General features: G+C 38.1%; 2 protein-coding genes across 2 annotated transcripts; one reads left to right on the top strand and one right to left on the bottom strand.

Annotated features, from left to right (window-relative positions):
- The first annotated feature begins 3,841 nt into the window (after nucleotides 1–3,841).
- LOC114521530 (sialate O-acetylesterase-like) lies at nucleotides 3,842–8,119 on the top strand. The gene is made up of 8 exons (XM_028542002.1): nucleotides 3,842–4,069; nucleotides 5,215–5,396; nucleotides 5,761–5,899; nucleotides 5,986–6,163; nucleotides 6,626–6,872; nucleotides 7,374–7,606; nucleotides 7,697–7,829; nucleotides 8,054–8,119. Exons 1-8 carry the CDS (start codon nucleotides 3,853–3,855, stop codon nucleotides 8,117–8,119), a joined length of 1,395 nt encoding a protein of 464 aa, XP_028397803.1. The 5' UTR covers nucleotides 3,842–3,852.
- A 751-nt stretch (nucleotides 8,120–8,870) lies between these two features.
- Nucleotides 8,871–12,768, bottom strand: LOC114522149 (elongation of very long chain fatty acids protein 4-like). The gene is made up of 8 exons (XM_028542781.1): nucleotides 12,565–12,768; nucleotides 12,083–12,270; nucleotides 11,126–11,209; nucleotides 10,980–11,036; nucleotides 10,642–10,741; nucleotides 10,339–10,347; nucleotides 9,277–9,404; nucleotides 8,871–9,136 (listed from the first exon to the last, which is right to left on the bottom strand). Exons 1-8 carry the CDS (start codon nucleotides 12,626–12,628, stop codon nucleotides 8,951–8,953), a joined length of 816 nt encoding a protein of 271 aa, XP_028398582.1. The 5' UTR covers nucleotides 12,629–12,768; the 3' UTR covers nucleotides 8,871–8,950.
- Between the last annotated feature and the right edge of the window lie 1,432 nt (nucleotides 12,769–14,200).

The following is a 14,200-nucleotide window of genomic DNA, read 5'->3' as shown; positions in this document are numbered from 1 at the left end:
CGGGAAACGTTCGCAGCACTCGACCAATTACTTCAGCCAAACTGGATTTCATTATCCCGACAAGCCTCTCGAAGGAGCCCGCCAACAGGGAGCTTTAATGCATTATCACTCTCGATCTTTTTCGGTGCACCGCATCTAGCAACAAACTCTTTAAATCCTTTCTTGGATTCGTCAACTTTAGAACCGCTCTTGTCGTAGAACAGGTGTAAAGAGCAAGGTAAGCCTTGCACGTTGACTTTCGGTTATCTCTAGCCCCGTTTACACTACATTCAATTTATTGGCATGGTACGGCTAAAATGGGTACCCGTGCCCATTTTATCCATGCTCGGCCTTTGTATTGGTAGCCTGAACACTAATAAAATTAGGCACGGTACCAATTTTAGCCGTGCTGTGCCAAAAAATTAACTGTAGTGTAAACGGGCCTTCTGTGGATAAGGGGACCAGCAAAGTCCACTCCTGTCACTGCAAACGGTTCTGGCATCACGGACCGAAGCGTCGGTAATGACGCCGTAGTCAGCTGCTTTAGCGCTTTTGGTCGGGTTTGCATTCTTGCAAGTGTTGCAGCTGTTCACGATACCTTTTACCAATCGTCCCAACCGTGGTATTCAAACATGTTTCCTTGTCTTTAGGCCGGTTTACACGACAAGCGTTTTTGGCACGGCACGCCTAAGAATAGGCACCGGTGCCAAAACTCGTACTTCGCTATTTACACGTTTACACGGCAACTTTTTGTAGACCGCACTTTTGTAAAAGCACCGTGCTCGTTCGGAAAACGGCACCTCTACTTTCTATTTACGACGGTATTCACTGTTAGCGGTCAAGGTACGTCCGCCTATTTTTCATGTAACCCTCAGTAAATTTTAAAGATGGCGGACAGAAATAGAGTAATATATTTATATTTGATGAAACACAGAAGAGTATTATGTAAGCCAAAAACGTAGAAAGGAGTTGACTTCCACAATTTGAACCTGTTGTGCTGTGAAAATTGGGAACAGCTGTGCCTGTGTTTTCACATTTAGGACAGGAGAATTCATCGTCGTCAGCATATACCCTCACACATCCTGATTCCAAGTTTTTAACCCCGGCTGTATTTATTTCTTGGTCGTACTCGCACGTGTTGCATTTCTGCACATGTGTTTCACTTTTGCCATACTTCTTTATCATATCTGCTAATTAAATAATGATACATTAAAAATCTGAGAAAAACCACAAAGGTGCCAGAAATAAATTAGTTCCCACATAAAGGCGTTCAATGATGCTTTTTCACCGAGGGGAAAGCATTTTACCCACCTTCAACCGGATCATCTTTTTCCTCTGTAGTTCCGTCATTCGCGCTACTTTCTGCCATGGTGTCAACGACGAGCAGCGGTTCTACATTTGGTTTCGTTGATAAAAATGCGTCCAACTTGGAAAAAAATTTCCATTCTTTCCCTTTGCCAGTTCCCGATCTTCGCTTTTTGTCTTTCTCTGCCTTGTATTTTTGCCTCAACTTTTTAACTTTGTTGACAACATCCCGGGCTGCAAAGCTTTCACAATAGCCATTTTTTGTATTTGAATCTAAAAAAAAGATAAAGTTGTTTTCAACTCCGAATGATTTAATATAAATTGCCCTTGATCAAAGCCTTATCATCAAAATATGCTTAAATGACTTACCAGTATCGTTTCATAAATTTTTGACGTTTGTTTTGACGTCTTGCAGTTTTCCAACTGCAGTTGGAGAACTTCCTCGCCCCAAACGTCAATCAATGAAAAGTTTGTTGCATTGTCTTGCCACACAACACCACGATTTTTACGTGTTTTTGTGTTATTTAAAATTTCTTTTTCACCTTGCTTTTCTTCCTTACTTGTAAGTTGTATTTTTTCGCCGCTTGCCGTCATGTTGGAATTGTTTTGCGCATGCTCGTTGTCGAACACATTTCTATGCCTCTCCATTTTTTGGCACGGCACCTCTAGGTATACGTGCCGAGACTACCTCGTGAGAAAGTCTCGGCACGTCTAATTTTTCGGCACCTGTGCTGATTTTTGTCCCGTTTACACAGTCAAACGCTGAGGTGCCGTGCCGCAAATTTTGGGCACGGGTGCCTGTTTTCTGGGGTGCCGTGCCCAAAACGCTTGTCGTGTAAACCGGCCTTTTGTTATTGTTGAGCTTACTCCCTCGTGACAGGTTTGCTCATGAACCTCGCGCTTATGAACCTCGTACTCGAGCTAAACACATTTTGTCAGTGTTATTAATACGTAAAATTGATCGCTTGCTGATCAAGTAAATTAATCCCTTGTCGTTTCCTACCGGTGCTCCCGTTGGGCGTTATTAACATTTACTGAATCATCTAATCTGAGCTCCCGATGAGATTAAATAATTCGTTTAATTTGAAATATTATATCATCGTTTTGTATAGTAGTTATATACAGTGTACTAAAAGTTACTCTATATAAAGTTCCCCTGCCCCCCGGTCCCTTGTCAGAAAAGCTGTATCAGCTATGACCTAAAGATGCATTGCACCCAGTATTTTCACCTTACTACTTTATTCAATCCCACGAAATGTCATGCATGAAAGGAAATGTGATGAATGATTGCGAATGGGCCGGAAATTATATCTACTCAGGCGTCTTGTGGCAAAACTTAATCACTAATCCCTGTCATGCAATTGTTACTCCTATTTTTACAGCTATTTTTACATGCATGTATCCAAACACAATAAAGCCTTGCGTAACACAAAGAAAGTTGCATAATGTAACAGCGCCGCGTAAAAAGACTTTATTACTTTTTTCGGTATGACGTAAAAAATTAAAAGGTTTGCGCCTGTTAAAGATGGGCCAAGCAATATGCCGAAAAAAAAGATGTGCTGCTCCATACAGAATCAGTGTCGACACTTATGTATGATTGTATGTGCAATATCCACGTATTTTGACCCTTTTCAGTTGTCCTAACTACTGAACATCGATCAAAGAATGCAATGTTCTGATATTTAAATTTCATACCCGTACCAAGTCAAGTGCTTGTTTCTTGAGCGCTATTTCTTCATTTTTTAATGTTTTTTTATATATCAGACATCTATCATCGATTCGTGGATTGTTACAAATCACTATACATCGTCAAAAGTGTGTCGTTTAAATGTATATTTATATATAGATACTAAAAGCTACAACTGGTCGAAACTTCGATGGAAGTTTCAATTCGTTGGAAATCACAATTAAAATAGTTTAATTAAAATAGTTTGAATGAAAAAAAAATTCGGAAATTCGCTTTTAAAGTTTGAAAATTCAAAAGAATGCTGTTTGATGCCGGCATACAGTTCTGATCTTTTGTTTAAAAGAATATGCTCATCGGCTTTCATTAGGCAAAGTTTTTCCTCGATGCAGAGATTACAACGCCTTTCATGCACCAGGTTTGTAAGAATAAGAATGTCTTTTTTCAATCCCCAGATGTACTTCGAGAGTTCTGTCTCTTTTTCGTATTTCTCATTGAACGTATTTGCCATCATACCTATGTATTCCTTAATTTTCCCGTCAACTGATACCACCTTTGCCTTAAACATAAACACCTAAACATCTTATAGTATTGAGCACTCTTTTGACTTTTCGAACAACAAAATTATACTTGGGTTTGCGGTTAGATAAGAAAAAAGGAGTGCCTGGAGTGGGATATAATTAGAGCAGGTAATAATTACATAAGTGATTCCTAATTGCTTGTCTATTGTTAATTCTATATTCGCGTTTTTTTTCCTCACGCAATTTTAAAACTGTCCAGCTCTTCCTTAAACATTGGTATCATCCCGTCGAAGACTGTAGACTGGCGGTCAAAACTTGTATGAGTATATATTTTTAACGAGAAAACTTGCCAGTTCTGTTTTGATGAGCGTTATGTTCTTTTTTTTCATGTTGGTTCTGGTTTTCGGCCAGGTCTATGCCGAGAATGTGTTTCGTTTTGCAAGCGTATTTGGCAACCATATGGTGTTGCAACAAGCGCCGAAACGCGCAATTGTGTGGGGTTACGGAGAGATCGACCAAAAGGTGAAGGTTTTTCATAATGGGGAATGGTTCCGATCGTTTACTACAACTAAAATCCAGGGTATGACATGCGGTAGTTCGTGTTATGCATGTGGTTACTAACTTTGTGGCTATCGTGATTAGAATGTTATTACCAGTTATGACCATGTTTCAAACATAGCATAACAACTGCCGATACAAAATATACCTCAGCTTTCCTACAACGAAGATCGTTATTAGCTCGAACTATCGAGATGTGCTTTTAGTTAGTAGGTATAATATGTACGTCATTCTATGAGAAGCAATTAGCTTATTAGCAGACGCTTTGACGCTGCCTTTTGTTTAAAACGAAGCAACTAACTACTCGCAAGATTAACATCACGCAATCGCATGAAAACAACGCTTTGAACCGTACAAGTTTGTCGTCTAACACTTATGAGCTATTACTTTTTCGGACTTAATTTCTAGTCCGCGCGCCATTTTTTTTGTAATAATACTTAGAAGACACGTTTTCAAGTCAACGGCACGATTGACGTAGGCTCAATCGTAAATGGATATATTGCATGTGTATACATATAGGACGGCAACACGACGACGACGCGGCTAAAACACCGCTTTATCAATCGCAGCAATTTAATGAGGTATAAAACGTTGAAAATATCGGGCTTATGATTGGGAACGATTTTATAGACTCTACGGATTCGAGATAGCGCTCACTATACATCGTGAAATGCATGCAGATGTTGTACACAGGCGGAGTTTTTCAGTTGTAAACAGAACGCTAACGTTAAGTCGTGAACGACGTCAAAAACGTCCATAGGTTTTTAATAATTTATTTCTTTTCAATGACCATTGTATTGCTGGCCTCTCTCGTTGTGTTCCCCTTCGCACATATACTTTAGGTTCCAAATAACCTAAAAAAAACCGCGGTTGGTACGAGGCGAGACCGAGAAAGCTAGGGGATAAAAGGAGTTCAGGGATTTTTTGAAGAAGTCTAAGGGGTTCTAAGGGATGATAAAGAGATGAAAAGGGGTTATTTCCAATACTATTGCAAATATCTTTTAGAACTGAAAAGAACTTCTCCTCACCCAACCTTAGTAGTCACAATACTGCCGCGAATACATAATACCGATGTTCCTGAGTATCGAAAGGATTAACTAGTTTTGACTATTTCAATAAAGCGTATACAGTTTGAATGTAAGCAGCATCAATTAGCATCTTTTTTAGGTGAAACATCGTTTGGAATATGGACAGTCATGCTTACGCCAACAAGTTTTGGTGGCCCATATCTTATCAAAGCATACTCTAAAGTTAAAGGCGCCACCACCAATATTACTTTAAGCGACGTTATGTTTGGTGATGTTTGGATGTGTAGTGGACAGAGCAACATGGAATTCACAGTTGTTTCGGTAATGCAAACAAATTTTGTTCTTCCAGAAGGACGTATCCCATTTTTGGTGTAGTGTCCAGGGGTTTTGTCATATGTTCAGTTCTGCCAGACGGATTTAGTTCTGCCCGACGGATTTCTTTTGCAAAAGAAAAGATTTATTTTGTAAAAAAAATCCGTCGTGTAGAACTGGATATATGAATGAACTGCATGGAATGAACACCCCCCCCCCCCTTCATTAATCGTTCTACTTTCGGAATTCGGCCCTTGCCATGGTTGTGTTTACCGAGGAAAACCTTCAAAACATTTAGTCGATACCGCCTCCGCTTAATAGAGGCTTCAAGCTGCAGCAATTCAATGAGTAGTGTACTTTTGTAATCTTGTAGTCTGACAACGGAAATGAAGCAATTAACGAGTCTGCTCAGTACCCGGACATTCGGTTATTCACAGCAGAGCGTGATTGTGAATCGATTCCACAAATTGAATTGAAAAAAGTCAGATTACCTTGGTCTCGGGCATCTCCAGGTTAGTTTTAAAATTATTTAAAAATTTTGTAATGGATAGTTAGTGTGTTTAGGTAATAAAAATAGGCACTTCATTGTTAACTATAGGAGCATTAGGTGGTCCCGCCTGGCAGTATTTTTCGGCAGTTTGTTGGTACTATGGTGTCCAATTGTACAAAGAGCTAGGGTATCCGATTGGTTTGGTTGCCTCAACATGGGGTGGTACACCGGTGGAGGCATGGTCCTCACCTGAAGCCCTGGCAACTTGTGGAATAGCTGAAACAGAGTAAGTTATTTGATATAATAAGATGAGTGAATTAAGTTAGGTCGAACGGAATTGTAACGATTAGCAGTGCACTAATCAATTCAGTAATTTACTCCATCTAATTAACTTACTCTATGAACTAAATTAAGCGAACTACACGGTAAACCAAAAGTATAGCAAGGGTCGACACTGATAAACGGAGTATTCCAAAAGAAATGGCTAAATTTGGAGTTGGGAAAGAAAAATGTAATTCAATTAGCATAGGCGAGAGATGTAAAACTGATCCTTCCGGAACTAAAGATGTTTTTTTTTATTTTCCTGTCAAAGGCTATATGTGTATAGTCTGAACTGAAAAGTTTATTTTATCGCAAGACTATATAGTTCCATCATTTACCATTATTTCAAAGCAAAACTTTTCACTTTTACTTTTACTAAATAGAAGCCTAGTTCTACAGCTAAAACCATCCATCGGCATTATTATAGGTTTGCATCCAACAATTTACACAAATCTTGGCCATCAAATCCGAGTTGTCTTTGGAATGCAATGATCGTTCCTTTCCTTAATATGACCATATACGGCTCAATTTGGTATCAAGGGGAAAGGAACGCTGTGAGCCGATTATATCCTTACAACTGCACTTTCCCTGCCATGATTGACGACTGGAGAGCAAAATGGTATGCTTCGACGCGAAAAAATACCAACAAGACGTTTCCCTTTGGTTTCGTTCAGGTGCGTAGCTGCTTCGATATATATACAAGAATTACCATAATTTCCGAATGAGTGATAATGTAGGAATTATAGTATGAAAGAGTGAGTTTGTATGAAATTGAGAGTTACATCAATATCCATGCTTTATTCAAGCGAAGACAGTTGTTGAGGGTCGGCAACAGTAGCGTAGGCAGCCCGACGATTTGTCCCGCTATGCTAATATTTTGGTGTTCATTGACTGTGGAAACAATGAATTTCTAAAGGCATGAATAATTATAATAACTTGAAATTTACATAGCGGGACAAAATCTTTAGGCTGGCTACGCCACTGGTCGGCAAGCAACAGTTTGTATAAAAAATCCTATTAATTCTGATCCTTTGTGATGCTATTTCCATCTTAGATTCTATGTATTAACGATCCGAATTCAATCTATTATTTTGTGATCATCTCAACTGGCCATTGCTCTATAACCACTCAATGAAGGGAATTTATCTTTATTCTTATGAGTCTTATATGTACAGCTTTCAGCAATAGGTGATAACACAACTGGGCGGTCGTTCAACTTTGCTCCACTTCGCTGGGAGCAAACGGCGCATTATGGCTATGTTCCTAATGATAGAGAGAAGAACGTCTTCATGGCGGTCGCGATGGATCTTGGAAACCCAGAATCCCCATATGAAAGCATACATCCAACTGACAAGAGAACCGTGAGCCATCGTCTGGCGTTAGCTGGATTAGATGTAGGGTATGGAAGGTTTGTAGTTTTAATTCTTGATCATTCTGATTTGCATAAGCACTATTGTTTGGTATATCTAGCGTTTGGTATATATATTGCATTATACAGGAAGAGGTATTATAGTGGACCACTGGTTGATACAATCAAGAAACGGACAGAACCACACCACAACCAGGCGCTTGAAGTGACTTTTAAGTTGCTGAATGCTCAAATTGAAGTAAGAAGTAACGTTGGATTCGAGGTATTGTACTTTTTCATTAAGTCGGAAGGTTTCGCTGATGTACACGCGTTGTACTTAGGTGTTAAGATCTTCTTCTGTCGTAAAACTGAGAATTATCCTTACTTCAACGCTAGGAAGAAGAATTTATTAAAAGAGAAATTTGTGTAGTATATTTTTCCAAAAGGTCATCGCACCTATCTTGTTTAATAACTGCTCCTAGCTCATTGCGTCACATCTTCGTGCAGGTTCTCTGTGAAAATGGCACTGATTGGCTGGAGGCACCAATCTTAATCACGGTCCGTCGTATGTGATCGTCGCACCAAAATCGCTAAATTGTGTTGTGCTAAAAGTCAGGTACGCTTGGAGTGACTATCCCTGCCCCAAACTAAAGTGTGCTATTTACAGCGGAAGTCTACCCACTCCCCCGTTCATAATGGATGGTCCTTTTGAGCCGTATTACACTGTTTAAAAAACCGTTTGATTTTCACGCTAAGGAATTTAGGGCAAAATAAAATTTCAATAGTCTTCGATTCAAAGAGCCTGTAAGCAAATAAAATGAAATAATAGAACATCTCCTTAGAACAGACTTTTCCCGCCAAACTTGATAAGCGAAGTAATGTAATGAGAATTTGTAATTAAATCGCATTATAATATTTGTACAAAATCTTTTTATTGAGTTATATTATGAAAGAAATAGAAAACATTTTTTCCCGTGTCTCTATACAGTTCAGTAGAAACACTTGTGGGAGTTTGGGAGGAGAACCCGAATTAACGTGGAAAAACTCGCCCTATGGGCTCGTTTTCCCACTCATTACATCTGTTCTCCCAAACCCCCACACGAAAATGTTTTTCATTTCTTAAATAGTCATCAGGAAAGAAGAGTTTTTAGCCTAATTAATTCCCGTTGATACATCTCTTCAGTTCATAACATCAAGAAATTATTGAATTTTTTAAATACGAAAATTAGTAATCTAAATCAATGTTCAGAAGACCGCCACCCTAAACCTATTTAAGCATCTGTCTTGACTATGAGCTAGTGTCCCCACATTGAAAGATTAAAATAATGGATTTATTTTAAAGACGAAAACATGCACTGAGAAAAAATTGAAACTGATGATGATATGAAGAATTGGTTGAAGATTTTAGTTTGATTTCATGTCCATTTTCTTTTTGTTTTTTTTCAAATATTCTTGAAAGTAAAAATTGCCAAATAGAATTATCAGGCTGATGTCATAACCAACGAAGATCCATAGCAACCAGTGTGGATAATCACAATCTTTCACGGTCATCGCATTTGTGACATAGACAAACACCATTGAAAATTGGAGCTGTTAGAAAGAAAAAAGTGTAACAAATAGAAACTAGATCCGAGTTATGCATATTTAGCAATGAAAATCTTTACTAACGAAAAGATAACCAATCGAATTATAGAGAATAAACAACTTAAAAACCTCCCAAATGAACTCACCAGCTGGAGTGATGTGAGATACCTTTTCCACCATAAGTACTTCTTGAATCGAGGACCCAATGCAGATAGCAGGTAATAAAAATACATCACTGCATGCACGAAACAATTTAGAACAGCACCGAAATATGCTAAAATTGACCAAATCAAATCAGTTGACAACATTTAATTTCTATATGCGCTGTCTGCATGTTCCTTTCCTCTATTGACAGTGGTTATATCTGCCATAGCATGAGGAAATATGCATGTACATAAATATTGTGCAGTCGTGCAAGTGTCCTAGTTGCCAATTTAAAAGGCCGATTTACACGATGCGATTAGTCGCATACGATTCGTATGCTGGCGTATGTATTCGAATAAATGCGTGTAAAGGTTTCCCATTTTAAATTTCGTTATAAACTGATGAACAGACAGAGTGACGTTACCAATCTTTTTCATACGTCAGGATAAGAATCGTATACGACTAATCGCATCGTGTAGATCGGCCTAAAGGAAGATGCACCACAGTCCACACTGTGTACTCAAAGTATACGACATATTCAACTAACGTATCCAACAGTTTTTCTATACATAAATATAAGTTAATATTTAACAGTTATTCTGCGAACTCGAGTCGTATATAACGCGCTGATAGCCGACGAGGCCCAGTTAGCTATTAGTCATATACGACGAGATTGAGCAGAATAACTGTTTTATTATATACACAAGCACTGGATGAAAACAACTTTCAAATTTATTCGTTATTTGAACAATCGTGAATACACTTTTTTCAAAAATTGAATACTGATTAAATCCCGTATCGTGTTTTTAATCTACCATTGAACACTTTTGTTGCAAAGTTTGTCGCACTTTGATTTACTTTTATCAAGGAAAACGTGGCTTATCTCCCCAAATCTTTCTGCCATTTTACTATAGACAGATATGAGCAAATATCTTCTCTAGTGGAGAGCCAATTAGATTGCACGATAGCTCATGTCTTGCGTTTTTGTATATAATAATACAAATTAATCCTACTTTAATTGTTTACGCATGCATGGTTATATTAATACAACGATTTATACTTACTAGTTCCACCTGAAAAAGACACCAAAGTATAATGTTAGAATAAGGAACTGTTTAAATGAGAGCCGGAACGGGACGGACGATGTATTTCTATAATATTTATCGCGTCCTGTTTATATGAAACCGGGACGTTTTTTATCCCGTCCCTCTAGGAGGACGGGATCCCGGTTTCGACAAGCGCAATGATCCTTATAGAAGATCATACTTAATGGCTTAATGCTAGTACATTTATATAGGCTTGTGTACAAGACAACTTTAAGTGAAATTGCGCCAAATCCTTCTGTCGAACCCATGCATATATATTACCTGGGTGCCATTTAACAATGATCCACCACAAAAGACAAACACTGTTATGATGGTAGATATGAAGAAAGCTCACGGGTTTTTTACTGACGATAAGAAACACCTACAGAATGTAACATCAGACAATTATATGCATAGTTTTTAGCGGCCCGATTTATACTAGGGGGGGCACATATTCATATATTTATGTTAACAAACTGTAAAGACGATCGATTTGAAAAGAAGTTGATCATGAACAACACAAATAATATTAATAATGCCCCCAACCCCCCCCCCCCACCCAATTATCGTGTTTCCCACGCCGTCGATCATGTGAAAAACCTTTAATTTGCTATACTTACTGTATCAAGAAATTCGACTATTTTAGATATAAGAAACAACCAGTTGGCATTTGCATGCTAAAAATATAAAAATAAACAATTTACTATAGCTACTCCTCTGCTAAATCATAAAATTTAAATCAAATCACACTATACTGATTTCTTACCCGCAATAAATTAGTGTTTTCACCCTGTTCGACCCCTTGACAAAAGTAGTTAAAGTCTGGAGTACTGGTAACTGAGAATATAAACTATACAAAAAAAGCAAACTTCGATTAAAATGAAAATGTAGCGAGCGCTAATATCAATACAGACAAGGTTCTTCACCGCTAGTGGGTTGGTTTAGTAGTGCATGCATGGCATCGCCAGCATCGATAAGTGCTAAGACGTATTCATATACTCATGTTCACACACCGTAATAACAATCAATTTGAGAAGAAATTAATAACAATGTAAAACACGAATGTATGAATATGTACCCTTCGCTTGCGACGCTATTGGTTTAGTTCCCTAAGTTCGCGAACCGTTAAACAATCACTTACGAAAAAAATAAGTCGGTCACGAGACGAATATAAAGGCTGTTTTCCACTAGGCTGAATTTTACGCGCGAAGGGTAATTTTTCTGTGAGCTTTCATGCCAAACTAATTTCAGGAAGACAAAGCGCATCTTCGCTTAGCGCGCAAAACCCCGCCTAGTGGAAAACAGCCTTAATTTCGGTATTGTACTATTGTAGCACTCTTTTGAAACTACAATAACTCTCAAAAGTTTTATTGTACAGCCTATAGAGATGCGTACCTTTGGATAGTGATTTGAAAAGAAAATGGCTAATGAAAGGCACACGTTGGACCGGAGATCCATTTCCCTTTCTCAACAAAAATCAAACTTAATAATTTATTTTCGGACCTGGATACCGAATTTCATAGCTGTAATCGTTTGCTCAATATATGGTCTAGTCATGCAGGGATTAATGTATGCCTCGATATTGGCTGGGGTCGAAGTCCAGACCGCCTTCGAATCTAAGCGAGGCTGGTTATTTGGACATCAATGAATTTTCGGTTGTCTTTTTAGAAAGTTGTATAGCATTCGGGTGACATGTCAAGCATGAGTGATTCTACAAACGTACCTCGCGCAACATGTAAAGTGATAAAATAACTAACAGACTGTTGTATATTATAAGAATATTCTTGATATCAAATGAATCTCTTTTTCTCATTATTCGCTGACCAACAATGACGAGGAGAATATAGAAAAATAGCAATGAAAGAACTGTCCATGGTGTTGACATTAAAAACCACTTGGAAGTTCTTTGATCTGCAAGAAATGTTAAACACAAATATATACAAATCTCGGATTTATAAGGTGTGCATTCATGTATGTAAAGCCATATAATGCCTTTCATTTTCCAGAAGATTCGGGCGTTAAGATTTCGAAGAGATGAATAGAAGTTGTTGTGTCGTTTTTATATATACATATACATGCATACATATACATACAATTCAAACTCTGAGCTGATCGATAGTGCACAGATGAAAAATTTCTTTCGACAAATCAAACCTATCAATAGTTTATCATCGTTTTCTTTTAATTTTTATTTCTATAAATCACCTCCATCGTTGATTGCCCTGTCGTAGAAGTCAAAAACTGTCTTTGTCAGAAGCCTGAATCCCATTTCGTCTTGCCGCCGAATTCGAGAAATGTATCCGTGCTCCAAAATAATTCTGAATTTGTGCTAGAAGTATATATATACACGTAAAAACGCCTCTCTGACTCAAGCTCTTTGAAAGAGTCGTGCCGGATATAAGCTCTAGATTAGCAGATAATGAAACGTGTGCTCTTTTGTGGATTAAACTGCATTTAAATTCGTCAGTGATAATAGTGTAAGAAGATTTGACTGAAGTCAACTGAAGTCGGCCACCGGCAGGCATGTTAATAAATTATTCAACGCTCATGCAAGTTAATCGTTAAGGACATAGCAAATTTGATGCAAATAATAAAAGAAGGACAAATGTCCAATAATATATATACTTAATGCATGCTCGCGAGGGAAATAGTGAGTTTAGTTTGAATGTTGAGACTCGAGGGAAAACAAAACTCACTATTTCCCGAGGTAGTGTACATTAAGTGCTTCGTTATATATGAACAAAAACATAATGCTACACAACAATTTCATAAAAACACTTTACAATGAGAGGCAGAGTTAATCAGTCAATCAGAAGAAATTTCGTAGCGTAGCTATATGCTCTAACTATAAGGCACAGCATTTTTTGTTGACTTCCGAGTGTTTTCTGAATCTTTTTTTTTTATTAAAAATTGAATTTCATTGCTTGACAAGCTTGAGAAACGTTATTTTTTAGTTTTGGCTCCATAGCTGTTTTGTTTGTTATGACAATATGCGAGAAACATTGCATTGATTAACAATGCGATTTATTCCACGCATGTTAACGCTTGCTTCCACTTCCAAGGAACGAAATATTTTTGGGTTGGATTGACGCACAAATGCAACAGACTCTTCCCAAATTTGTGCTCGGGCAATGAAAACCATCCCACTAACAATAGATTACATCGCCCGCCTCGTTTCCAATCTATGGTTTTGCGTGCACTCAAGCAAACTCGGGAAGTTTCTATTTACCCTGCACGTCTCCACTTAGCTGTAACACGTGTGACGTGTCTTTAACTCACGTTAAGTCATTTTCACCGATGAGAAAAAAGCCCGGATGTAAATGTTGGAGAACATGTGTCTGCATGACGCGACTTTAGAGCTCCGTGATTTTTCTTCTTCTCTTCTATAATTGCTTCTATCTGCATGCGATAACCTACGTATTGCTTGGGTTGATGATTATGACTCATCGAAGAAGTTTGTTAGCTAGGATTTAAATTTTGGGACTTCTTTAGATAAACATGGGACCTACTTGGAAGCTACCGTCAAAGAAACCGTTAAACACAGACTGTGAAAAATGTTTTAAATTAATCTCTATGAATTAATGCCCGCTCCCTCAAAAATAAATCAGCCGTTTTAAATTATTATATTTGCGATGTTAAACCTGAGCTTGTTGCCGTTACTGAGTCTTGGTGCAATGACAAAGATACTAGCTGTTGTAAAAACTGACTGTACTCCTGCTAGCTATCGTCCAACTCATTGTCATCGTACTGACTCGATTGTCATCGTACTGACAGGGGTGGTGGAATTCCTCTGCTCTATAAGGAAAGCTCGGCTTCGCCTCGTGAAATATCGACAGGTCCA

The sequence above is a fragment of the Dendronephthya gigantea genome, unplaced genomic scaffold, assembly GCF_004324835.1.
Source record: "Dendronephthya gigantea isolate DGI-Jeju-01 unplaced genomic scaffold, DenGig_1.0 000000F, whole genome shotgun sequence".
Taxonomy (NCBI): domain Eukaryota; kingdom Metazoa; phylum Cnidaria; class Anthozoa; order Malacalcyonacea; family Nephtheidae; genus Dendronephthya; species Dendronephthya gigantea.
This window is presented reverse-complemented; position numbering and strand designations above follow the sequence as displayed.